This window comes from Falco cherrug, chromosome 8 (genome assembly GCF_023634085.1).
Source record: "Falco cherrug isolate bFalChe1 chromosome 8, bFalChe1.pri, whole genome shotgun sequence".
Lineage (NCBI taxonomy): Eukaryota > Metazoa > Chordata > Aves > Falconiformes > Falconidae > Falco > Falco cherrug.
In genome coordinates, this window is record NC_073704.1 from 48267753 (window position 1) to 48288948 (window position 21196).

A 21196-nucleotide genomic window follows, 5' to 3' on the forward strand; every position below is an offset into this window, starting at 1 on the left:
CACAGTAATTGAGTAAAATGGGCTAATGTAAAAACATTAAAATGTTCTCTAAAATGTTTCTGGAAGAATCTTAAACTTTATGTTTCTGTTCCAAATCACCATGTAGATGTCTGGTTACCTGTGCGTACGTTTTATAATAGTGCTTATATTTTCAAAGTGAAGTTTTAAGAAAACTCTAAAAATGAACAACCGAACAAATTACTGTGTATATCCTGTAGAAATAATAGCTAATCTGGAAATAATCTCAGTTGGTCAAGAAAACCCAGGTACTTCCCGGTAACTGTTCCTCAGAGCTGTGAAAGCTGACCATGGGGCCATATGATTCAGTATTATTAGTACGCATCCAGAGGAATATTTTAAAAATATATTTGTATACTAATGCATATTAAAATATTCAAAGTTTGTGGTGACTGTTCACCTGACTCCCTACCTCAAGAATGTAGACAGGTGGTCTACAGATGGCATGGTCTGTTTGGCTTGTGTATGGATTATGTACACAATGCATTCTATGCTGAGCTCACAGCATGAGGTTTAATACAAAGGGACCTTCATGTGTTTATGCGTAATAGAATAAGCTGCTTAAACTGGAAGATAATCTAATTTTTTTTTTTAATTCTAATTGTAACCGTTTAGGCGTCTGAACAAGAATAAATTGCAAGTTCTTCCAGAGCTGCTTTTTCAGAACACACAGAAGTTAACTAGATTGTAAGTATAATCTGATTTGTATTTCTATTGTATGCCTTATTACATGGATTTGCATGTCTGTGTTTTGACTGCGGTGAGAGTTTTAATTTTTGTGATATTAGAATTGCTAGATAGTAAGTATTCTGAAGATGATGTGTTAAATTTACATGTGTGTAGTTGTAATTCAGTAGAGCATAAATATCAGAGGGAAAAAGAAACAACAATTTTTTTCTGTTTCTTATATATTCACTATGATGACTTAAAGGTGAATTATTTCAACTTTGTATGTAGAGTTATAGAAACCGTGAAAAGTGGCAACTTCTTATATCTAGTGTAGTCTAGATGTCTACGAAGAGAGATTGCATACTCTTATCTAAAAATGAGCATGTTGACATAATATAGATTGTTATCAAGTTTTTTTTTTTAGTTTTAAAAATTATTTTGTTAAGGCAAGGCATTGCCAGGCAGACTAGCAAAGTATGGCAGCTGCCTCGACAGTCGGGAAGATGAGGAAATAAGGAGAGGTGAAGAATTTTTCATCTTGAAATTTTTAAAAGTGTGTTATAGGATGTTTAGATGGCATCAAGACCAGCTTGAACAGCAAGAGAAGACTAACATGAGCTTGGCTTTTTTGGGGGAAGGCATGGGGGCGGTGATGGGGTGGAGAGGGTGGTGTTAGCACAATAACTGGATGATTTATAAAATACATTTTTAAAAAAGAATAGAAATAAAATGGATGAGCAGGTGCCTGCACAGTTATTACCAAGTAAAGAATGGTCTGCCTCTCTAAAGGAGTAGTGAAAAGCTGTTTGGAATTGCTTCCTAGATCCTGCTCAAGTTAAACTCCTGATCCAGACAGTGTTTTTGAAAGATGTTGTATATGGTAAAACTGTTTTGTTTTGGTTTTTTTAATATACTTGAGTTTGTTTATGGAAGACCAGATAGTAAGACTTATGAAATAGCTAGTGAGATTGTAAAGTTACTACAGGATGGCTGAAACGTTGCTACATCCATGTAAAGTGTTTGTAATTGTTTTAATACCTCTATATGCAACACAAAAAACCCCAACCCCAACATTTGGGCAGTGCAGTAAATTTTTCTTTCTGTGGAAATACAATGATTTTTGAATCAGTTGACACTTTAAGAAGGTAGCCTCTTTATATATGTTTTAAAAGCAGGGAAATTGAACAGTGTTGTGCAGTGAGTGATACTGATTCAGTTTTGGAGAATTTCTGTAATAAACTTTGTTGTTCAGATTTGCTCATGAAAAACTGTACAAGTAAGGGAATGACATTGTTCTGGAGATTAAAAAAAATAATTACAATTATAGTTGTCTTTTCATCTTAAAATCTGCTTGAGAAATCTTTGTTGGACTTGTTTTTACAAGCTTTGTTGCAGCTTTTGCATGCACTAGAAAATATTTGCTCAGTGGATTTGCTAGGGCTGAGCGATTTGGCTGTATTTCCTAATGTTCTTTGCATGTTTTTGAAATTGTGTATTTTGAAACTCCTCTTGAGTATAAAGCATAAGCCAGTACTTGCAGATACCCTAATATAGTCTCCAGAAGACACCACATGTGTTTATTTCATGGAAGAGTTGCTTCATGTAGGTTGGTTGTCTAAGGAGATGGTGGTGTTTTCAAGATAAAAATTTTAATACAGTTTACATTATCCACTAATACAAAATCCACTTGAACACGTTGAAACTTCCCCTGTGACTGGTCACACTGTATATGGCTATCACTAGGCTGAAAGGAGCTTTCTGGTGCTTTGTGGTTTTGAGGGAAGGCTGTGTGTTGATAACTTGTGTGCATCTGTCTTAAAGAACCTTGCACAAAGAAACTGAGTGAAAGTAATTGATGCTTTTCAATACCTGAGTGTGTATTTTTTAGTACATGATATAATCAAGATACATTATAGTCCTTAACAGCAAGAGTAACAATTTTGCTTTTAGAATATAAAAATTGTAATAAAAACACATAAAATAGAATGATTAATATGAATACTGTATTCTGTAATGCCTCCCAATGGATGCTGTCGAAACATGTCTTTATTCACTGACATTCATTCAGAGTCTTGCTTACTGCTTAATAGTGCTTTAGATAGATCACTTTAGCACAGTTTGACTGTAGTGACTTTCTTTTTTCTTTTGAAGATACAAATATTATATAAATATATTGCATATTTTAAGTAAATATATCTTAGTTAATTGAACTGTTATACAACTGAACTGTACTTGGAACCATGTTTTCCAGTGACGGGGTAAGAACAAGAAATTTGCTACCTAGTAGAATTTGTAAAAATCACACATTTTTATTTTTATATGTACTTTGAGGAAAAATTAAAATATGTGTCTAAGGTGGTTACTTTCTATTTTTTGGGGGTGTTAATGTCTTGGTCCTACTGCTAGTAGATTTGAGTTGAGCTTTCTCACTTCTGTTATGACTTGTCTTAAATCCAGCCATGCCTGTCTACTGTGTTCGCAACTGGCTTTCTGGGTAAAACGCTTCAGTGCAGAGGCATGATGCTTGCATTCCTCTCCCACAACTGCTTTGACCTCGCCTTTCAAGAAGAAAGCATAGCTGAGAAAGTGATGAAAGGGAATAAAAAAAGTGAAGCAAAAATTGATAAAGAGGGATGGATGTATGGATGATGTGGATTTTGTGGAATTTGAGGAGTGAATTAAAATGAATATTGAAAAGTGTAGATAATACTGATCTTAATTTTCCATAGAATAAGCGTGTTATTTCTGCTGCCGTATTTTCAAACTGTTGACTCTGGGCTACTAAGCTATTAGTCAATTACATTATTTTTTAATAGTTACAATCCTGATGAGATCTACAAAGTCCAAAACAGAGTATTTCAATTGTATAAGCTTGCTACAGCTCAAATGATGCAATATCTTAAGTACTAAATACTGCCATGCAGCACGCCCATAATGTACATTTTTGTTTTATTTGTTGAAACGAAGAGCTCATAATCTTGTCCACATAGCAAATGCAGATGAATTCAGCAGTGATTCCTACCACTGCTCTCTTGGGCAGGGATGCAGTGAACCGTAACAGCTTACAACTTGGTTAATGAAGATCCAAACTCATTTTTTTTTAAACTGTTAAACTAAGCACGACGGTGACATTTTAAGTTTGATAATGTGAAAGTTGGGCATATTTATTAGCATTAATATAATTTGGTGGAGATGGACTGACCTGCTTAAGCATGCAGGAATTTGTGTGCTGGCCAGTTTCAGGGAAAACCTGTTAATGTTTCAGGAATAGTTAAAGGTTGCAAAACAGACGTGAGGATTTTTCTCTTTGTTCCGTCAGCTGGGCTGGAATCTGCCAGTGACTTTACTGGAGAAACAAACTTTTAAATGTATTTCAGTGCAGAATCTTTTCAGTCTTCTTGCTGCTGGAAAATAATATTGTGGAACATTAAATTTTCCTGTCAGTGGTGTGCTTGAAAAGCTAGAGAACAAACCTGTTTGGGGATGTTGGGTTCTTTTGTTTCCTGTGCACGCTCTTTGCACAGTTGGGGACAGCCATGCTGTTGTGTCCCTGATGGTTTCCTTGTTTGCCACCATAGCATACTTATGTCAGAGCAGTGTGTATTTTCACTGAAATGAGGTTTTTCTGATAACTAATAAAATTTGATTTAGAATTCTTCTCAGATTATAACTACTTCCTCAGTCAATTGCTTAATTTCCAGGTACCTTTTGCCTTTTTCCTCCAAGCCTCTCTCGAAATGCTGAACTACAGGATATCCTTGTATCTTTTACAGTGTTACTTAGACTTCGTTGTCACATCTGGTTGATATTAGAAGCAGGAATATATATATAGGGGAATAAACCTTAGATGGAATGTGAAATGTCCCACAAAACTAGTTTCTTGTAAGGTTTTGAGCCTTTTCTTCTAGAAAGAGTGGCTTTGAGCCTCATGGATTTTGTTTGCTTTTAGTTTAAATAGAGTTTCAGATGGGGAATGAACTCTTGATTGGATTCTCTATTGGAAATGTTTGCCATTGTTCTGTTGCCTTGATTTCCTAGGTTTTAAAGCTCCTTAAATGTTTTATCTGGGGTAAATGATTAAGTAACTAATAATTCAAACTGCAGGCACTTTAAGTGAGAAAACTGAACCAAGGAAAAGGCACTTTTGATAAATTGAGAAATGGAAACAAGAAAGGTATTTTTTTGTGGTTTCAGATATAGTTTACTAATATCTAGCCATAAAGGAAAAGGTAAATTAATCTTAATACAAGTGATTAAATGCACAGAAAAAGTAGAGAAAACAAAAGCATGTCATTTAATAACTATAAACCCAGGTTTTGATTCCAAGTTAATTATTTTATAATATCCAAAACAACTGTGAAATTTATCAGCAACATTTGTAAATATAGCTTTGTGCATGCTGGAATCATGAGTTTCATTTGTGTGCAGAGCTGATGTACAAAATGATCATAGTGCATCTGCTTTTCAGTAAAAGCCAAGTATGCTAGTGGTCCATGGGATCCTAAAATATATATAAAAACAAAACAGAAGAGGGACGCCCCAACCCACCCCCAACACCCCAACATGTAAGAATATATTTGTTTCATTGTTGAAACTTCCATACCTAAAGCCAGCTGCTAAGTAGTCAAGATAAAGTTCCTTTGGCGGATAGAAAAATTAAAAGTGCTCTGAACTCAAGTCTTGCAGCAAGAATTAATGCCTCCACTGAATTTATAGCCATGGAACATTTGTTGGGTGTATTTACTTCTAATGAACTGTCTTAGTTGTCACTTGACAAAACAAAGCAGGTTCTGGAAACTTAAAGATACTGCAATCTGATACCAAAAGTATCAGATTAGTGGACGTATCCATTAGACTCTGAAATTGAGTAATTTACTTTTTAGCGTAATGTATCAGAATCTAGAATTCAGCCTAAAACTGAGTATTGTAGTGAGAGCAGAGCCCTGGGATCCTGAACTGAGGCAGAGCCAGTTCGTGGCTGTGCATGCATAATGCCTGTTGAATCTCAAGGTGTTAAAACTTTGTAGTTATGGGTGTCCTAATGTTATTGTATATATCTATGGTTATTTTCAAAGCAGACTAAAGTAGCAAAATCAAAGAATGGAGATATTGTAGACAAATTATTTGTTTTATTAAAATGGGTCAGCCTCTTATATCAGCAATAGCCACTTTATAACAAGTTGCTTGTTAATGTGGTGTAAGTATTTGTAGCACAGTGAGATTTGTCAATAAAGCTGCACTAGCGGGACTGCTTTTTCTTGTATAGGGGAATATTTTGAATGGTGGTTATGACAGATGGGGGGAAATGGTGAGTAAGTACTCGTAGCGTACAATACGAATTCTGTGGGTAGCCTTAAAAAGGGGCAATATTCAATTCTAACAGAACGACAGAATGCTTGAGGTTGTGTGGTAGGTTGACCCTGGCTGGGCTCTGGGTGCCCACCAGAGCTGCTCTATCGCTCCCCTCCTCAGCTGGGCAGAGGAGAGAAAATGCAGCAAAAGGCTCATGGATTGAGATAAGGGCAGGGAGATCTCTCAGCAGCTTCCGTGACAGGCAAAACAGACTCGACTAGGGGAAAATTATTTTAATTTGTGGCCAATCAAATCAGAGTAAGATAATGAGAAATAAAAAAATCTTTAAAACACCTTCCCCCCACCCCTCCCTTCTTCCCAAGTTCAACATCACTCCTGATTTCCTCTACCCCCACCAGCAGTGCAGGGGGACGGGGAATGGGGCTGGGGTCAGTCCCTCACACACTGCCCCTGCTGCTCCTTCCCCCTTAGGGGAAGGGTCCTCACACTACCCAGCCCCAGGGGGGTCCCAAGCCCTGCCCCAGCCTGGGTTTCTCCCCACAGGGCCACAGGCCCTGCCCGGAGCTTCCCCAGCGTGGGCTGCCCACAGGTCACGGCTCCTTTGGGCACCCCCTGCTATGGCATAGGGTCCTCCACATGCTCCTGCAGTGCTTGCAGCACCTCCTCACCCTCCTTTTTCATTGACCTGGGTGTATGCAGAGTTGTTGCTCTTACATATTCTCACTCCTCTCTTCCACTGCAATTGTTGCACAGATATTTATTTCCTTTCGTCTTAAACAGGTTATCCCAGAATGCTGGGATAATGATGGACTCAGCCTTGGCCAGCAGCAGGTCTCTCTTGGAGCTGGCTGGCGTTGGCTCTATCAGATACAGGGGAGTTTCTAGCACCTTCTCACAGAAACCACCCATGTAGCTCCCCCACTGCTTGCCACGCAAACCCAGTGCCAGTTGGAAGGCACCTCTGGAAGTCACTTTGTCCAGCCAACCCCCTGCTCAAGCAGTGTCAGCTGGAGCAGGCTTGTGCTGATGTCTGATGGCTTTCAAATATCTCCAGGAATAGTGGTTCCACAACCTCCTGGGGCAACCCGCACCAGTGGTCAGTCACCTTCACAGTAAAAGTGTTTCTTTATGTTCAGGAAACTGTTTTGTGGTATATGTTTACAATATGTCATACCATATAACTCGGGTGATTTGAAGCAAACTGAGTTTTAGATGGAGAAAAACATTTTGCAGTAAATACATTAGGAACGAAGCTTGGGTGCTGTTATTTGATTTCTAAGCTGGAGGTCATACAGCTTCAGTCCTGAAAACATAGGATACTTATTATAAGTATTATAGTTTCCTAATGATGTATGTATCTCTTAATTGCAAATTGATGTTTCCCAGGGACATGTCAGTAACTATCAGTAATTATGCTTTGCTTTTTAAAGTGCTAATGAAACATTAATTAGGTAATACTTCACTGAAAGAAATTGAAAAGGGAGATGTATCGCTTTTCCTTTAGGTTAATGGTTGTCAGGGATTATCTGGCATCTGCCTCCATATACAACTGCTTTTGGAAGGATGAAAGAAGAGAGTATGTGAGATTTTGTTAATTTGCACTGATCCACTGTCATTTGTAATGACATTTAAATTGTGTTTTTTCTGTTTGTATTTAATTTATTCCGTAAAAGACTCACATAAGTAAATGTAAGTACAGTACCTGGAGGAGTACCAGGAGGAATTGAGTATCTGTTTGACCTTTGTTGTTATTTTTTAAAGGGTAGATTAGAAACAAGAAAGGATGCTTACACAAGCATACACAAAATGTGCTGAATGTTTCTGAAGACTTTTCAGGCAAGCTTTTATTATTTTTGCTGGCTTTAGTACCTTCATTGATCAATTCTTTTCCTTGAGTTAGGTGTCAAAACCACACTAAAACTGTTTAGAAACAGTGTTTTACCCTGTAATTCATATACTTTGAAGGTACTAGTGGGAGGTATGTATTATTGTGTCGATGTGCACGCTTAAATGTGGCTTTAATGATAAATTTATTAGACACTGAAAACCTATGTAGTCTGTTTGTTTACCATATTGTCTTTTAGTTTTATTTTTACATGTTACTGTTTGCTCTCTCTTTTCTTGATATGTCTGCTTCCTTACGATTTTAGTGTTTGTGCAGTGTGTATATTTAATTTTGTGTAAGTACATGCATTAGGTATTTCCTAGCAGGAGTAGCTGGAACTGTTCGGTTACTGCTTTACTGATGAAGCTGACCTTGTTAAACATAAATATGAAGGTTTACTTCTAGATTCACTGTGCGATACCATGTCGTTTTATTGCACTGTGCCTGCAGTCAGAAGTTGGCTCAGGTAAGTCAGTGTCTCCTGGTTTGTATTTGACAAGTGTAGTGTGTATTAGATTTTACCAAGTCTGCTTTCCTTTGAATGCATTTATAGCTAAAATGTTTATTGTACCTAGGAGGTTGTTTCACATGTGTATGATGTGCCAAGAATTTTCTGCTGAAAGCCTTACTAGAACTGTCACTTGTAAACGTGCCTTTCCAGCCTGATCCTTAGCAAGCTACGTATCATATCATGACTCCTGATCAAATTCAGAGCCTTTTATCTCATGGATGTCAGCAGAAGCTGTCTTTGGAAAAGCAACCGGTTCATAAATTTCCTTAGTGTCCTTTTTATTTTCTGTTTGTTCTCTTTCTAGAAAGAAAGATCTCACAGACTGCTGACTTAGAGCACCATTATCATTTTACATTAAAGCAGGATCCTGACAATTCAATTGTTACATGAGTCTGAGTTATGGCGTTGCCATGACAAAATAGCATGGGCTCGTAACAGTGTGTTTTTGTGGTTTTATCCACATCCAATAATTGTAGTTTTACTGTGTATAGATCACAGCAGGTCTTTTTAGAAGACAGTAAATAATTACAGTAAGTGTTTGCTGGTCTCTAGGGTGCACTTCTGGATTGAGAAAGATGTGCATTAGGTCAGAGGCTTATGCTGCAGATAGCTGGATGACATTTACACCATTTATCAAGCTAGAGTAATTTTATATCTTCTTTTTGGCTCTAGTTGTAAATAATGTGTATAGCAAATTTAATACAAATAGACCAGATTTGTTTGGAGAGTCCAAGGTTTTTTCCTGTCTAAATTAGTGCGGAAGATTAATTTAAAACAAATATGAATAGACGGGTTTTTTTAATTATTGTGAGAGTAGAAAACAAATGAAGACATGTCAAGAAGCCAGAAAGCTCCCTCCTCAATGCTACTTTTTCCCCTGTGTGAAATCAGTTATGTAAAATTATACTGTGCAGATGTCTTCTTTCCCCTCTTAGGGGAAATAGGCATGATTGGAGAAGAAAGGATGCTCCTTGCAAATATTAATCCTGGGTTTTAGTGGCATCTGTCTTCTAAGGAGACAGCTATTGCCAACTTTTGTGATCAGGTCATCTTATCACGAAGCTAGTTAAGGTAGTTTGTGGAAAAGGATTATCCATTTCCAGAAGAAATACCGCACATGCAGATTAAGGATAAGTCTGCTTTGGAGATGAGTTGTTTTACTCTATTAGCTGAGTAACTGCTGACTTTCATTTTCACTGTTTTTTCCAATGCTTTTAGAAAGGTAACATGCTCTTTTGGTTGGTGTTTAGCTCAAGAAGTCAGGAGGCTCCTAATTTGTTAGACTGATTTGCTACTAAGTGGTTTGGTAGTCTTACAGTGTTGCTGAGTGTCAGTTTTTCTGAATGTAGGATTTTTTAAAGCACTCAAGCATATTCAAGTTTCAAATCACGTGTCTTGTAGATAACATTAAAAATGATTATATTGTTATTTCCTGCTTAAAACAATCTTGAACTGGAAAATGCTTCGTTTATTTTACTAACACCAGTAGCAGCCTTGTAAACTTACTAAGTCCAGCTTGGGACTTTACATCAACAGGGCTGTTGTACATAGTTCCTGATGCTTCTTAAGATTCTTCTTACTCTTAGTATCAAAAAAGAAATACTGATAAAATTCAGTATGTTGTCAGTACATCCAATTAGATGTTAATTCCAATGAGAGTTTTTTCTTTTCTCTACAACCAATATTTGAGAACATGCTGGAGATGTTCAGAAAAATTAGTTTTTCTGAGTTTCCACAGGCTGTTTTGCTGCTTCAGCTGAGTTATAGCAAAGACAATTTGATCGGGACTCCATGGTTAGTCATCACCTAGATAGCTGGAAGCACAGTTTCTGAGGGTGGTCATGAGTGCTGTGCCAATTCTGAAGTGCATCCTTTTTAACAGGCTTCAACTTCTGTGTTTAGAGTGACAAGTTAAAACTGGGGGGAAAAACACAGTGACTCAGCTTCTTGTTATGATGGCTTTCACATGACTGAGAGCTATTACAGAGTTCTCAGAATACAATAATTGTGGGTGGGCGTTACTGGCTTACCATTTTCTGACATTACCCTTTAGAACTTTGTTCCTTTGCTTCTGTTAGCACCAGCTGAAGTATTGTAGCTCCCTACAGCATTGTATTCTGGTTCCTCTGGCTTGGTTTGTGGGGATGGCGAGGCTGGGAGGCATTGTTGCTGGTGGCCTCTGCAGAGTGGGAAAGTCACGGGGCTGCTTTTACTAAACGTGACAGTGGATTGAATAGCTGTGTAGATGGCACTCAGAAAATACTTAGGTTTTATCGGCAAGTCTGTTAGTACTGCAGGTATTCTGACCTGATAGTTTATAAGCAGTTTCTTTTCTGGAAACTCAATAGCCCTGTTAGTCTGACTGTGTGTGCTCGAAGTTTGTCAAGAGTCGGATTTACTGCATTTGCTATGTTAACGTGGCTTTTTGGCCTTGCTTACTAGAGCTAGTCTGCAAATGTCCACACGTCATGGTGTACTTGCCCATAATTTATTGCTATAAGGATATTGCTTTTCTTGTTTATAAACTTACTTTTAATTGATTAATTCATATGTGAGTATTTTTTGTACTTTCCCCATTGGCTGGTTGTTGAAAGGAGCTGAAAAGGGGTTTGCTGAAAGCTCAGTTTTGTAAATGGCCCAGAGCTGCTAGAGTCCTGCCTACAGTTTAGAACGAGCAATGGAAACTCACTTATAAATTTTCATTACTGCAACTAGGATAAAATGCAGAACAAATATAACTTTTTTTATTTCCCCTCTTTTTTTTTAACAGAGGATTAGAGTAGGAGTGTTGAGCATTGTTTTCACATTTGAGGGCATTTCCTTACACAAGGTGAATGTAGGATCAGATTTAATTGGTGACCTGAAGCACAGACTTATCTGCATAACAGGAAAAATATAATAATGATAATGTAAATACTTCCATTGTATTCTATAATAGGCTGTCATCCTGAGGTTAAAGATCAATTTGCATTTCATTGTCTTGTAAAAGTCCTTTCAGATACTTTGGAAATAAGTTGCGAATAAGAATTGCTTTTGGTGTGCGAGTGCATAACAGAAATAGGGCACACGATTATAATTCTAGAGGTACTAACAAGGGTTAAATTAGAAGTGCTGCACATGAAGTCTTGATTTTGATCAGTGACTTTAAAAATGAAAGGCCATTTCCCATCACCCGTTTTTTGGCATCTAGCTCTGCTGCCTGCTTTTTCACAGCAGCAGAACTCTTTTACCTGCAGAGATTTATTGTGCATTCAAAGTACCTCCTGAGTTAAGGTTATTGTGGGTAAAATGATGCAAAACCAAATATTTCCTAGTTTCAGTTCTCATTTGGTTTCCTTCTTGAGGTCTGTAATGTGTACAATGGGAAGCTTAAGTTAGGCTTGCTTGAGCTTTTCAATATGTTTCACAGGGGTAATAGGGCATGCCTGTTTAAAGTACTTCAGACACTTAAAGGTCACCAAAATGAATACTGGTATTACTTTTAAATGCACTAGGTTTGCTTTTGAAATACAGTCATAAATGATCCAGGGTTTAATTATGATTCAAATCTCCGTCAGTTGAGAGAAGCCATGGGATTGTAGCCTGAGGCATATGTGTGCCTGTCAAAAGGGTCAATGTGGAGCTGAAGCAGGAGGTATTTGATCTAGAGCCTGATGCAGTTTCATGTCCCAAGCACAGTACATTGTAAAACTTACAGGAGTAGAAACTATTTGTGCAACAAAATTAAAATAACTCTTGCAAGTCATTAAATGTTATGGTGCTACAAGAATATATTGGCAAGGGCCATTTATTATCATCTCAGTCTTATGAGTAAGATGAGGATGTCATACAAGGTGTGCCTTTAAGATGCTTTTATTTTCGAATTCAGTGAAACACACTGAAAACAAAGGTGTTTAGCACCTTGTGTTATAAAAAGTCCATGAGTTGATTTTTAATGTTTCCCTTACCTAATACTTTGGAACTTAGTGAGATTATTCAGTGATTGCTGCTGTTGAGATTTTCTACAAGGAAAATGCAAATACTATTGAGAAAATTTAACAAAGCATATTTTGAAATAAGTACCTGTCTTTTGCTTTGCTTTGTTAAACTCCCTGATGGGCTCTTACTAGAGATGTATTTATGAAAGATTTTCTTCAGGAAACAGCTGATACGGGTTTACTCCATCCCTATTGATATATGAAGGAATGTTAAGTTTAATGTTTTGAGTGGTTTACATGCAAGGTACAATGTCAACGCTTAGTGAATTGTGAGGGGGAAATGTTGAAAAAGAAGGCATCCAATACGAGACCAAATGTTATGATTATACAGTTGGTTTCTTTTGTTGAGAGAATAATCTTGTGTCCTGCCATGCAATCACATGAATAGAACTCCCTGTTGTGTTAGTTCTGATAATCATCACTGGGTCAGTCCTGCCTCAACATCTGTTTTTTTGTACTGCTGGAAGTGGAGAATTTTACTGAATGCACTAGAATGTTACCAGTCTCCAAGCCCTAAACTAATTTTTCTATAACTAGCTTATGCACATATTACTTGTATCTTTGAAAACATTAGAACAGGATTTCTGCTTTTTTTCTTGACTCACTTGTGCTCATACCATCCTATTCTACTTTTTCCCAAGAATTGCTCAGATAACCCCGTACCTTATATTCCCTTACTGGGAGCAGATCTGATGGGATATTGTGTGAGGCTTTTTTTAGCACTTAGGCTTTTTCTCCAGAAGTGGCAGCTGTTCCAGTGGCTGATCTTGACGTTATTTGAACCGGGTACTTGTTGGTCAGTTGGAGGTACTTCATTTAACTTCCCTTCCTTTACTCTAGAGGCCTCATATTTCTTCTGCTATATTAAATACTTCTGTGACTGCCAACAACTACACTTGACATACCAGTCCCAGGATTTTTTCATTGCAATAAGATTGGCTGTGATAAAACATGTAAATCTAGCAATGTCATTTTACTGGGTTTATTGAGAGGACATAGTGGCACATCGGTGTCCAAGGGAGAGTATTGCTCCAGAAGACAGTGCCTCACCTGAAGCAATTGTTATCCACTAGATCTCCATCGTTCTTTTTTGTCATGACTTCTGTGACTGGGAAATGCGTGTGGTACAGCGTTCCCATTTATACTAACCCTTCCTATAATAAGAACAGAACTGCACTAACATTGCTCAGGTAGACGGTTTAGTTTTGACTTTCAAGGCAACGTTTATCAAGTGTTTTGATAAAGTGTAATTTATATGCATCAGTAATTACAGGCTCCAGAGGGACCATAGCAATAATGTTGGGTTTTTGTTTTTTTTTTTCCTGACACGACAGGAAACAAATTTCCCATAAGCCTGGGGAATGCAACAAGCCACTTGCCCCTGTTGGTGGTGGACTTCAAAGGCGAACAATGTTTCTTTTTACTGGCCTCAGGTTTTTCACTATTTTATCTTCAAAACTGGTATTTCAATTGCTGGAAGGGCATTATTCACTGCTTATTACTCTTTTTCCCAAATGTCATTGCTAGTTTTTAAAAATGAGGACCACCTCACTCTCCTGCAGCTGCAGCTTATTCCAGCTCCTATTTAATGAGGCAAACCAATTTCATTGTGTTTAAGTAAGTGCATGAACACAGACGTGATCGCTAGATTGTCTGGCCTGTGGATAGCAGTGACTTACAACAGGCCTTGTGTCTCACATCAAACTTTCCAAAAATACGAGCTAGGTTATTTTAAACTTTGGAGTTAAAAGCTTGGAAATTGGGTATGTAAATTAATACAATTTTATGGAAAGTGTAAATAATATACCTTTAAAATTTGAGACTTACTTGTAACCAGTTTGGTTTTTAATATCTCTTCATTCACTTCATAGAGTCCTTTCCTTCAAAATAATGAAATTAAAAGGGGAGAAGGATATCTGTCTTCCTTTAAGGCACATTGAGCATACCAAGATGTATGGAAAAGTGAGGATTTATGACTCTAACATGACACTGTAGACTTGTCACAAAAATGAGAAAGCAGCTCGGTTAGCAGAGAATTTCTATAGCGTTATTTCTGTGTGTGTATACCAGTGGTTGAATGTCAGTTTGGAAGGAAGAACGCCAAAGCAAGCTGTCCTTTAGGCTTTCAGCCTGCCATGTCCCTTACATAAGGTGACCTGAAAGGAAAACACAGTTAAAAACTGTGGGGAAGCAATTTTTATTTATGAAAATTTCAGATATTTGTACTAAAACAAGCGCTTTCACTTACCAGTGAGTATTCAGATGCTAGAGACATTGGTGACTACACTGAAAATTTCTGCTGAGTTGCATAGCCATTGTCTTATTAGTTCTGTATAACTTTAAATTGCACTTTTAAAATTATGCAACAGTTAGATACTTGACTGTTTTTTTTCAAGTAACTTTCCATGAAACACAATGGACTTTATCTGTACAGGTTGTGGAGATTGGTTGTAGAAATAGAGACAGTGGCTTGGTGTGAGTCAGCAGTCCCTAGGTTGTTAAGAGTTGGGTTTTTTTCCCCACTAATGTGCCTAACTTTTAAGGATTTCATATTTAGTATTATATTGGCAAGCTCATTTGTTTCTTTTTACTGTAGAAGGAGATATTTCTGGTTTTCTTGCTGTCATTTAAGAAAGAACGGAGCATATTAACCTCATCTAACTTTGAGGCTGGCTGTGCTTTGAGTGGGAAGTTGAATCATATGACCTCCAGAGGTCCCCTACAACCTGAAATAATATGTGGTTAAATATATTTACAGTATTTAATGCTAGGGTTTGGAAGCTTTTAGCTGTTTCAAGGTTTGGTAGTTACTGTGATGGGAAACTAGATTGTGGTGGGTTTCTTCTTTTTTCTCTCTGTCTTTTCTCAGTCTTTTTTCCATCTTTTCTCGTTCCCCCATTCTATTCTGAATTTAAGATTAAATGTAGTAGACAGGATTTTTGTGGGTGCTGGAAGATACTGTGCTTAAGAGGTGCAAGATTGCACTCATCACCAGGATCTTGCGGGAGTGTGAGATGAGGGTTTTCAACTCCCACAAAATTTGAAAGTCAGCAGGAGCCAGAATTGATGAACTGCTGCTAAAGAAAGTAATTTTTAGCTATCTTCTACCCTAAATTGTGCTGTTTGGATCTGCTTGTAATATTGGCTTTGGTATCCTTTTCAGAGGTAGGGTGTACCTTGGTGTTCAGTATTTTTACATTTTATTCCGCAACAGCTCACAGTGGGAGAAGGTGATTTGCTAGGTCCTTTTGCTGAATGTGACCCCGTTCTGCTGTGCTTAAAGCCACCTTATAAAAACAGAATGACTTAGGTAGTAGGCTCTTTTAGGATTATTATGTAATATATGCACATATAAGCGCTTCCCAGTTTTTCCTAGAAAAATTTTTAAAAAAGCGGGGGGAAAAAAAAAGGGGGGGGGGGGGGGGCGGGTATAGATCTTATATCATGTCCTCAGAGTTTTCCTTCCTGAGAGCCTTTTCGGAGTGGATGTGGCATGGTAGCTTGAAATGTTCCTATGAGAGCAGACATTTCCAGGATTTTTTTCTGGAGGACCTGTGTCTTCCTGCTTTGTGCAAGAGGAAAAGTTATGAGATCCCCAGAAAGATGTAGTTTGGGATTGGTACTGCTCATAAAATTTGTAGCCAGTCTTGTGGGTCTTGCAGTAAAGATGGCAGCTGCAGGTTGGCCACTAGCCCGTTTTCGTTCCTGGCCGCAGTCTGGGCACTTCTGGCTATATCAAAAATGTGGGTATCCATTTTTTTTGAGAACACACATTACTGATGCTGCCAAGTTTTACAGTTCTGCTCTGTGGCATTTTTGTGTGTGTATCTGATGGTAAAATTTGTAAGAAGGGCAAATTGGTCTCAACCTTATGATATCTAAGAACATAGCCTTTGAATTTAAATGATATTAACTTAGTTTCAGTTTGCAACTACAGAAATAGGATTGTTCTCTCTCTGATCTTAATCTGATGATTTAATTTTCAAATTTATTTCCAAACAGCCTCTAAGGTAATGTTACTACCATGTCAGCAGTCTATTTAAATTACATAAAAATCCCAACTATTTTAAAAGCATGGTTAAAGGGAGATGTTATCTTAATGTCCACTGGGTTATGTTGAATTTCAGACACGTTTTAATCGACTACAAAATTATGCCTATGTCACAAGTGCGACTGGTAAGTGAAGCAAAATGAATAGATTCAAATAGGCCCAAACAATATGTAAAATGAGATGGTGAAGCATCAGAGCTGGGATGACCCTGTGAAGACAAATGTCTCCAAATGAGTCTGTAATCTTTACTATCATGTGTGCTTATTTAAAAATACGAAGTGTATTCCATGGTGTTTTGGAGATAAACATGTTACAGCGTGCATGTTTTGAAACTTGTGGTAAAGCTCCAGCTAAGGAAAATGTAATACTATTTCTCGCATGATTATCAATTCATCTGATACTGAAGGGAATGACTCCTTGGTGGTGCCTCCAGAAAGGCTCAAGTTATGTTAGTTACTTAACTTAATTCAGTTACTAAATTACATCCTTTTAATTAAATGTCTAACTCAAAAGATTTTTTTTCTTTGCAAGTAGTGTTGTTTTTTTTTTAAATAATTCTTTTAAAAAATAATTAAATAATTTTAAAAATAATTAAAAAATAAGGTACGGAGTTTGTGTGGGAGCCATGTGTGTACAGAATCATAAGAAATACTCCAAAATCCTAACATTTTTGTCATGCGGATTAACTAATTACTTTAGCGTTCTCAGCTGGTCAGCAAAAGAAATGCTGTTTAGACTGGTATGTCAGTGACAGGTAATATGTGAATTAATTGTTAACTGAATGAGACAAGTACTTGAATTTTAGGAAGGTTTATTCTAGAAGAAAAAATATCTTAAATGGTTTTCTCTTTTAATATTTATTTTTTTTTAAATAAAAGAGAAAGTCAGATTGTGAGTTGACTAAAGCCATTTAATATTATTTAGTGGCTCGTCATTTTACGTATTTATAGTCTGAAGCTAGGCATCGTTTCAGAGCCGTGTAGCTCTCCTGCCCACAAAGAGAAGTGGGTAATTGTCAAGATGGTTGAAAGCTATGCTACTCTACTTTTCTTCAGGGCATGTATGTGAACTGTCTTGTTTGGGTTTTTGTTGTTGTTTTCTTGTGGGTTTTGGGGTTTTTTTTTTTGTTTTTAAACAAGAAACCAAACAAAAATAGAGGTTTGAACTATTCTGCTCGATTTACAAAAATTTTGTTTTGTGCTTCCATTTCCCTCTAACAGAATTCAATATCTCTGTTACAGACCTGGGTTAGATCTTAGACAAGTTGTGTTTGTGTCAGCATATGAATGACTAGGTATTGAAAAATGAGTGTTGATAATTCAGAAACTCTAATTAATGTTGATTTTTATCGTCAATAATTCCAGATAGCATAATTAGCCTAAATTATTTAATTCTTAAATTATTATTTACTTGGTTACTTTTAAGGGGCTGCAGATAATTTTGTGAGTCCTTATTTTTACCAAGTAACTTCTCATGATTCCATGCATCCCAGTTTTTAGCATGCAACTATGATGCTTTTTGAAAATAGTGCATTTATGTATTTCTTAACATTTCATAGGGTCATACGTTTTATAGTTCAGAAGAGAAAATGTAGAAATGGCATTTGAGGCGCAGTGCTTTTATTTCCTTTGATTATCCCTATTGTACTTCGGTATTTGAATAAAAAGATGGGTAATGTCTTTTTTACTTATCATCGACTCTAACTGCTTACTGAAAAATATATTTAGAGACTTCTTGTGGGAATTGGGGCTGGGTTTTTTTCAGGATTTTATGGAAGTATGGAAAATTAGTAGCTTTATTTCACTTGTGCCTGGACATAAAATATTAGAGGACAAAAGAGCGATCCATTCCCTGAAGACAGTAGGCAGAACCAGGGTGTGACAGCCTGGACAAGTCAGTCACAGGAGGATCTTGTGGCAGTCGTTTTATTCTAGTATTGCAATTCTGGTGTCTTCAGACTGACTAATAGCCGACAGAAGCCTGGTCAGGGGCCTGCTGGATTTCTGAGCAGGAGGCTCCATGTAGTGCGGATTTCCATTACTACTAGTCTGGGATAGCGCCTGCTGGTTTACTGCAGCTCCACATTTGTGGGTCACACTGTAAACTAATATGAAAACATGCATTTCTTAACTACCTGAAATAAAAAATAGCAATAAATGGTATCATTATAAAAGTTTGAGAAGACACGTAGTCCTTTTGAAGCTCTTACCAAGAGACTGTTAAAAAAACCCATCCAACCACACAAAATCCCCTCAACCCAGACAATTAAAAAAAATAAATAATTGTCTTTTATTATGATGTTTTTACAGAGCTTAGACTCCATGTTCTAAATATACCTAGTTGCAAACAGTCAGAAGAGCAGCTGGGGCTTAAATGCTTCTGCTGTGCAGAGGTGCCTTTATACTTGCATATTTGATCGCGTGTCATAGCATGGGATTTGTTTGAGGTGTCTGCGGAGTCCATCTCCTGTAAATCTACATGATTTTCTGCTTAGCGTTTCTAACTGTTAGGTAATAACTTGGGAAAACAAAAATCTTGCATGGAAAAACTCTTTCTTCAGAAGCTACCAGTCGAGTGCTTGGACTGATTTTTAAAGTAATGTTGGCAAATATTAATTATTGGGTAATAAGGCAAAGAATTTTGGAATGTGGTGAGCAAGACTCAGTATCCTGATTGGAATTTTCACGTGAATTATTTCAATGGCTTGTGTTGTAAATAATTGGATGATATTTTTGATTGGGTAACTTTGTGTGGATCAGTTTACCGTTAGACACTACTGGTGTTAAGAGTTGGTGATTTTTTTGGTTTGGTTTGGTTTTAGGTAGCCAAACATCTTTATGTAATGGTTGTTTCATGTATGCATATATTTTACTGACTCTCTTAGGAGTTACTTTTTTCCATCACTGATGTTGTATGTTGTGCTAATGCTGAGTTGCTCTTGGAAACCTTTTTTTAATATGGACGTTCAGACTTATTCAAGAAAAAGTAATGCTTGATGAAAACAGTGTGTAGTGCAACAGCCAAAACACATTATAAATATGCACACTATTGTAGATTTCATTAAAGTGTTACAATAACGCTACTATTTGCCGTGGGATTGTCATATTACTGGGCTATTATATAAACAGCTAACTCGTGAGATTCTCGGGAGTTTTTGAATGAAAGCTTTCGTAGGCTTAAAGATTGCTTCTTCTGGTTTTCCATAGGAACATTAGGAAAATCAGACACTACTCAATTTGTCTTAAATTGTTGAAGAATAAGAAGATTTTAAAAATACTGATTTGTGATCATACTGTTCCTGAAGTACTGATGATTTTTCAGCAGTTATAAAACTTAATTTTATACAGTGCTTAAATACTCTCTGAGTGTATAGGCAGGAAACAAAGGGTTTAGCTGTCCTTTGCCTTGAAAAGTCATGGATTTTCTTGTTTAAATATTATGAACTTAAAATGGTAAAACCTGAATGAGTGATCTAACCACCTTCAATTTTTGTTGTAATTTTCTTCAAAGCTACTAATACTATCCACTTTTTATGCCATAAATGACATGGATTGTATCTTTCCCATGGTTTCTTATATTAATACAAAAGAAGAAAATAAATCGGAGCTATTTTTGTGCACCACTGAAGAGAATGTGTGATAGGTTATTAGGTGAGCCTGGAATGGCAGCCAGGCTGTTGTTTTAACTTGAGAGAGAAATGTTAAGATTTCACTTACCTATGTGCACAAAGTATATATATATACATATATTTATTTATTTATTACATTTCAAAATCAAATGTTTTAAAGTGTGTATCAGGTAAAGGCACCTGCTACTTTTGCTGTAATTTTGCAGTTTGAAATGCAGGTCTGCAGAAGAAACTGCTTCCCCGAGGGAGTTTTTGCTCTGATTGTGGGTCAGTAGTAAGTGTGGAAGGTTTCCAGCCCTGACACTGTGGGCTATAGGAGGCTGTGCTGTTGCAGCAGAGTCCGGGGAATGGGTGTTATGATTGACAGCCTAAGGATACAGCAAATAGTTTCAGTATGGTGTGGCTAGTGAAGTCGAAAGGGCAAGTTTTGGAGAATTTCAGCTATGTCATGGGAAATGGCCACAGCCAGACTTCTGATTAGCAGTAGAGTGCAAATCCTTTGGGTCATTGCCAGGGTTCAGGAGGGCAGAACACTGCTGGGCTATCAAATTGTTGCCATACTTTGTTTAAAAGAGAAGGGGCGGGGGGGGAAGGAAAAACCCAAGAAAAAAGCAGATTTCTCTTTTGGTGTCAAGCGTGCCATCATTTTAATGCTGCTGCCATGTACATCCTAAGCAATGCATGGGGAAAAATGGGCTGGAACAAGTGCATTTAAATCATGAAGATATTGGGGGAATCTGAGGACTTAATAGCTACTCAGCTGCTTTTTCTTTGGACTAAAAGATTTCTCTCATGAAACAACACTGATTTTTGTCTTACAAAATTTACCTACAGCAAGGGTAGTTTTCACGTATTAGCAATTCCAAAATGGTTTTGAAGTGATTTTTCTGAATCCTAAATTGAAAGAAATTGTGTGGCATATTGAGGGAATAGGGGGAAATATTTTAAAGATTCTTTTTTCTTTTTTTTTTCTTTACAAATATAAAAATATTCTGCAAGGACACTAATTACGACTGTAGGCTAAAAGCCAAGCAGAAAACTGAACCTACTCTCAATACACTAGCATGCATTAAATTTTTCTTGTGTGAGGCAAGCTGTCGTAAATACCTGCTATATTGGTTAGACCTGCTGTGGGTGTGATTTG

At 37.1% G+C, this 21196-nt stretch overlaps 1 protein-coding gene across 1 annotated transcript in view; it reads left to right on the forward strand.

Annotated features, from left to right (window-relative positions):
* The window catches only part of SLIT3 (slit guidance ligand 3), a 531568-nt gene that overhangs the window by 52428 nt on the left and 457944 nt on the right, over positions 1-21196 (forward strand). The window contains exon 5 of the mRNA XM_027810336.2: positions 634-705. Within this exon, the coding sequence (XP_027666137.1) occupies positions 634-705 (72 nt within the window). The remainder of the gene's footprint in view (positions 1-633; positions 706-21196) is intronic.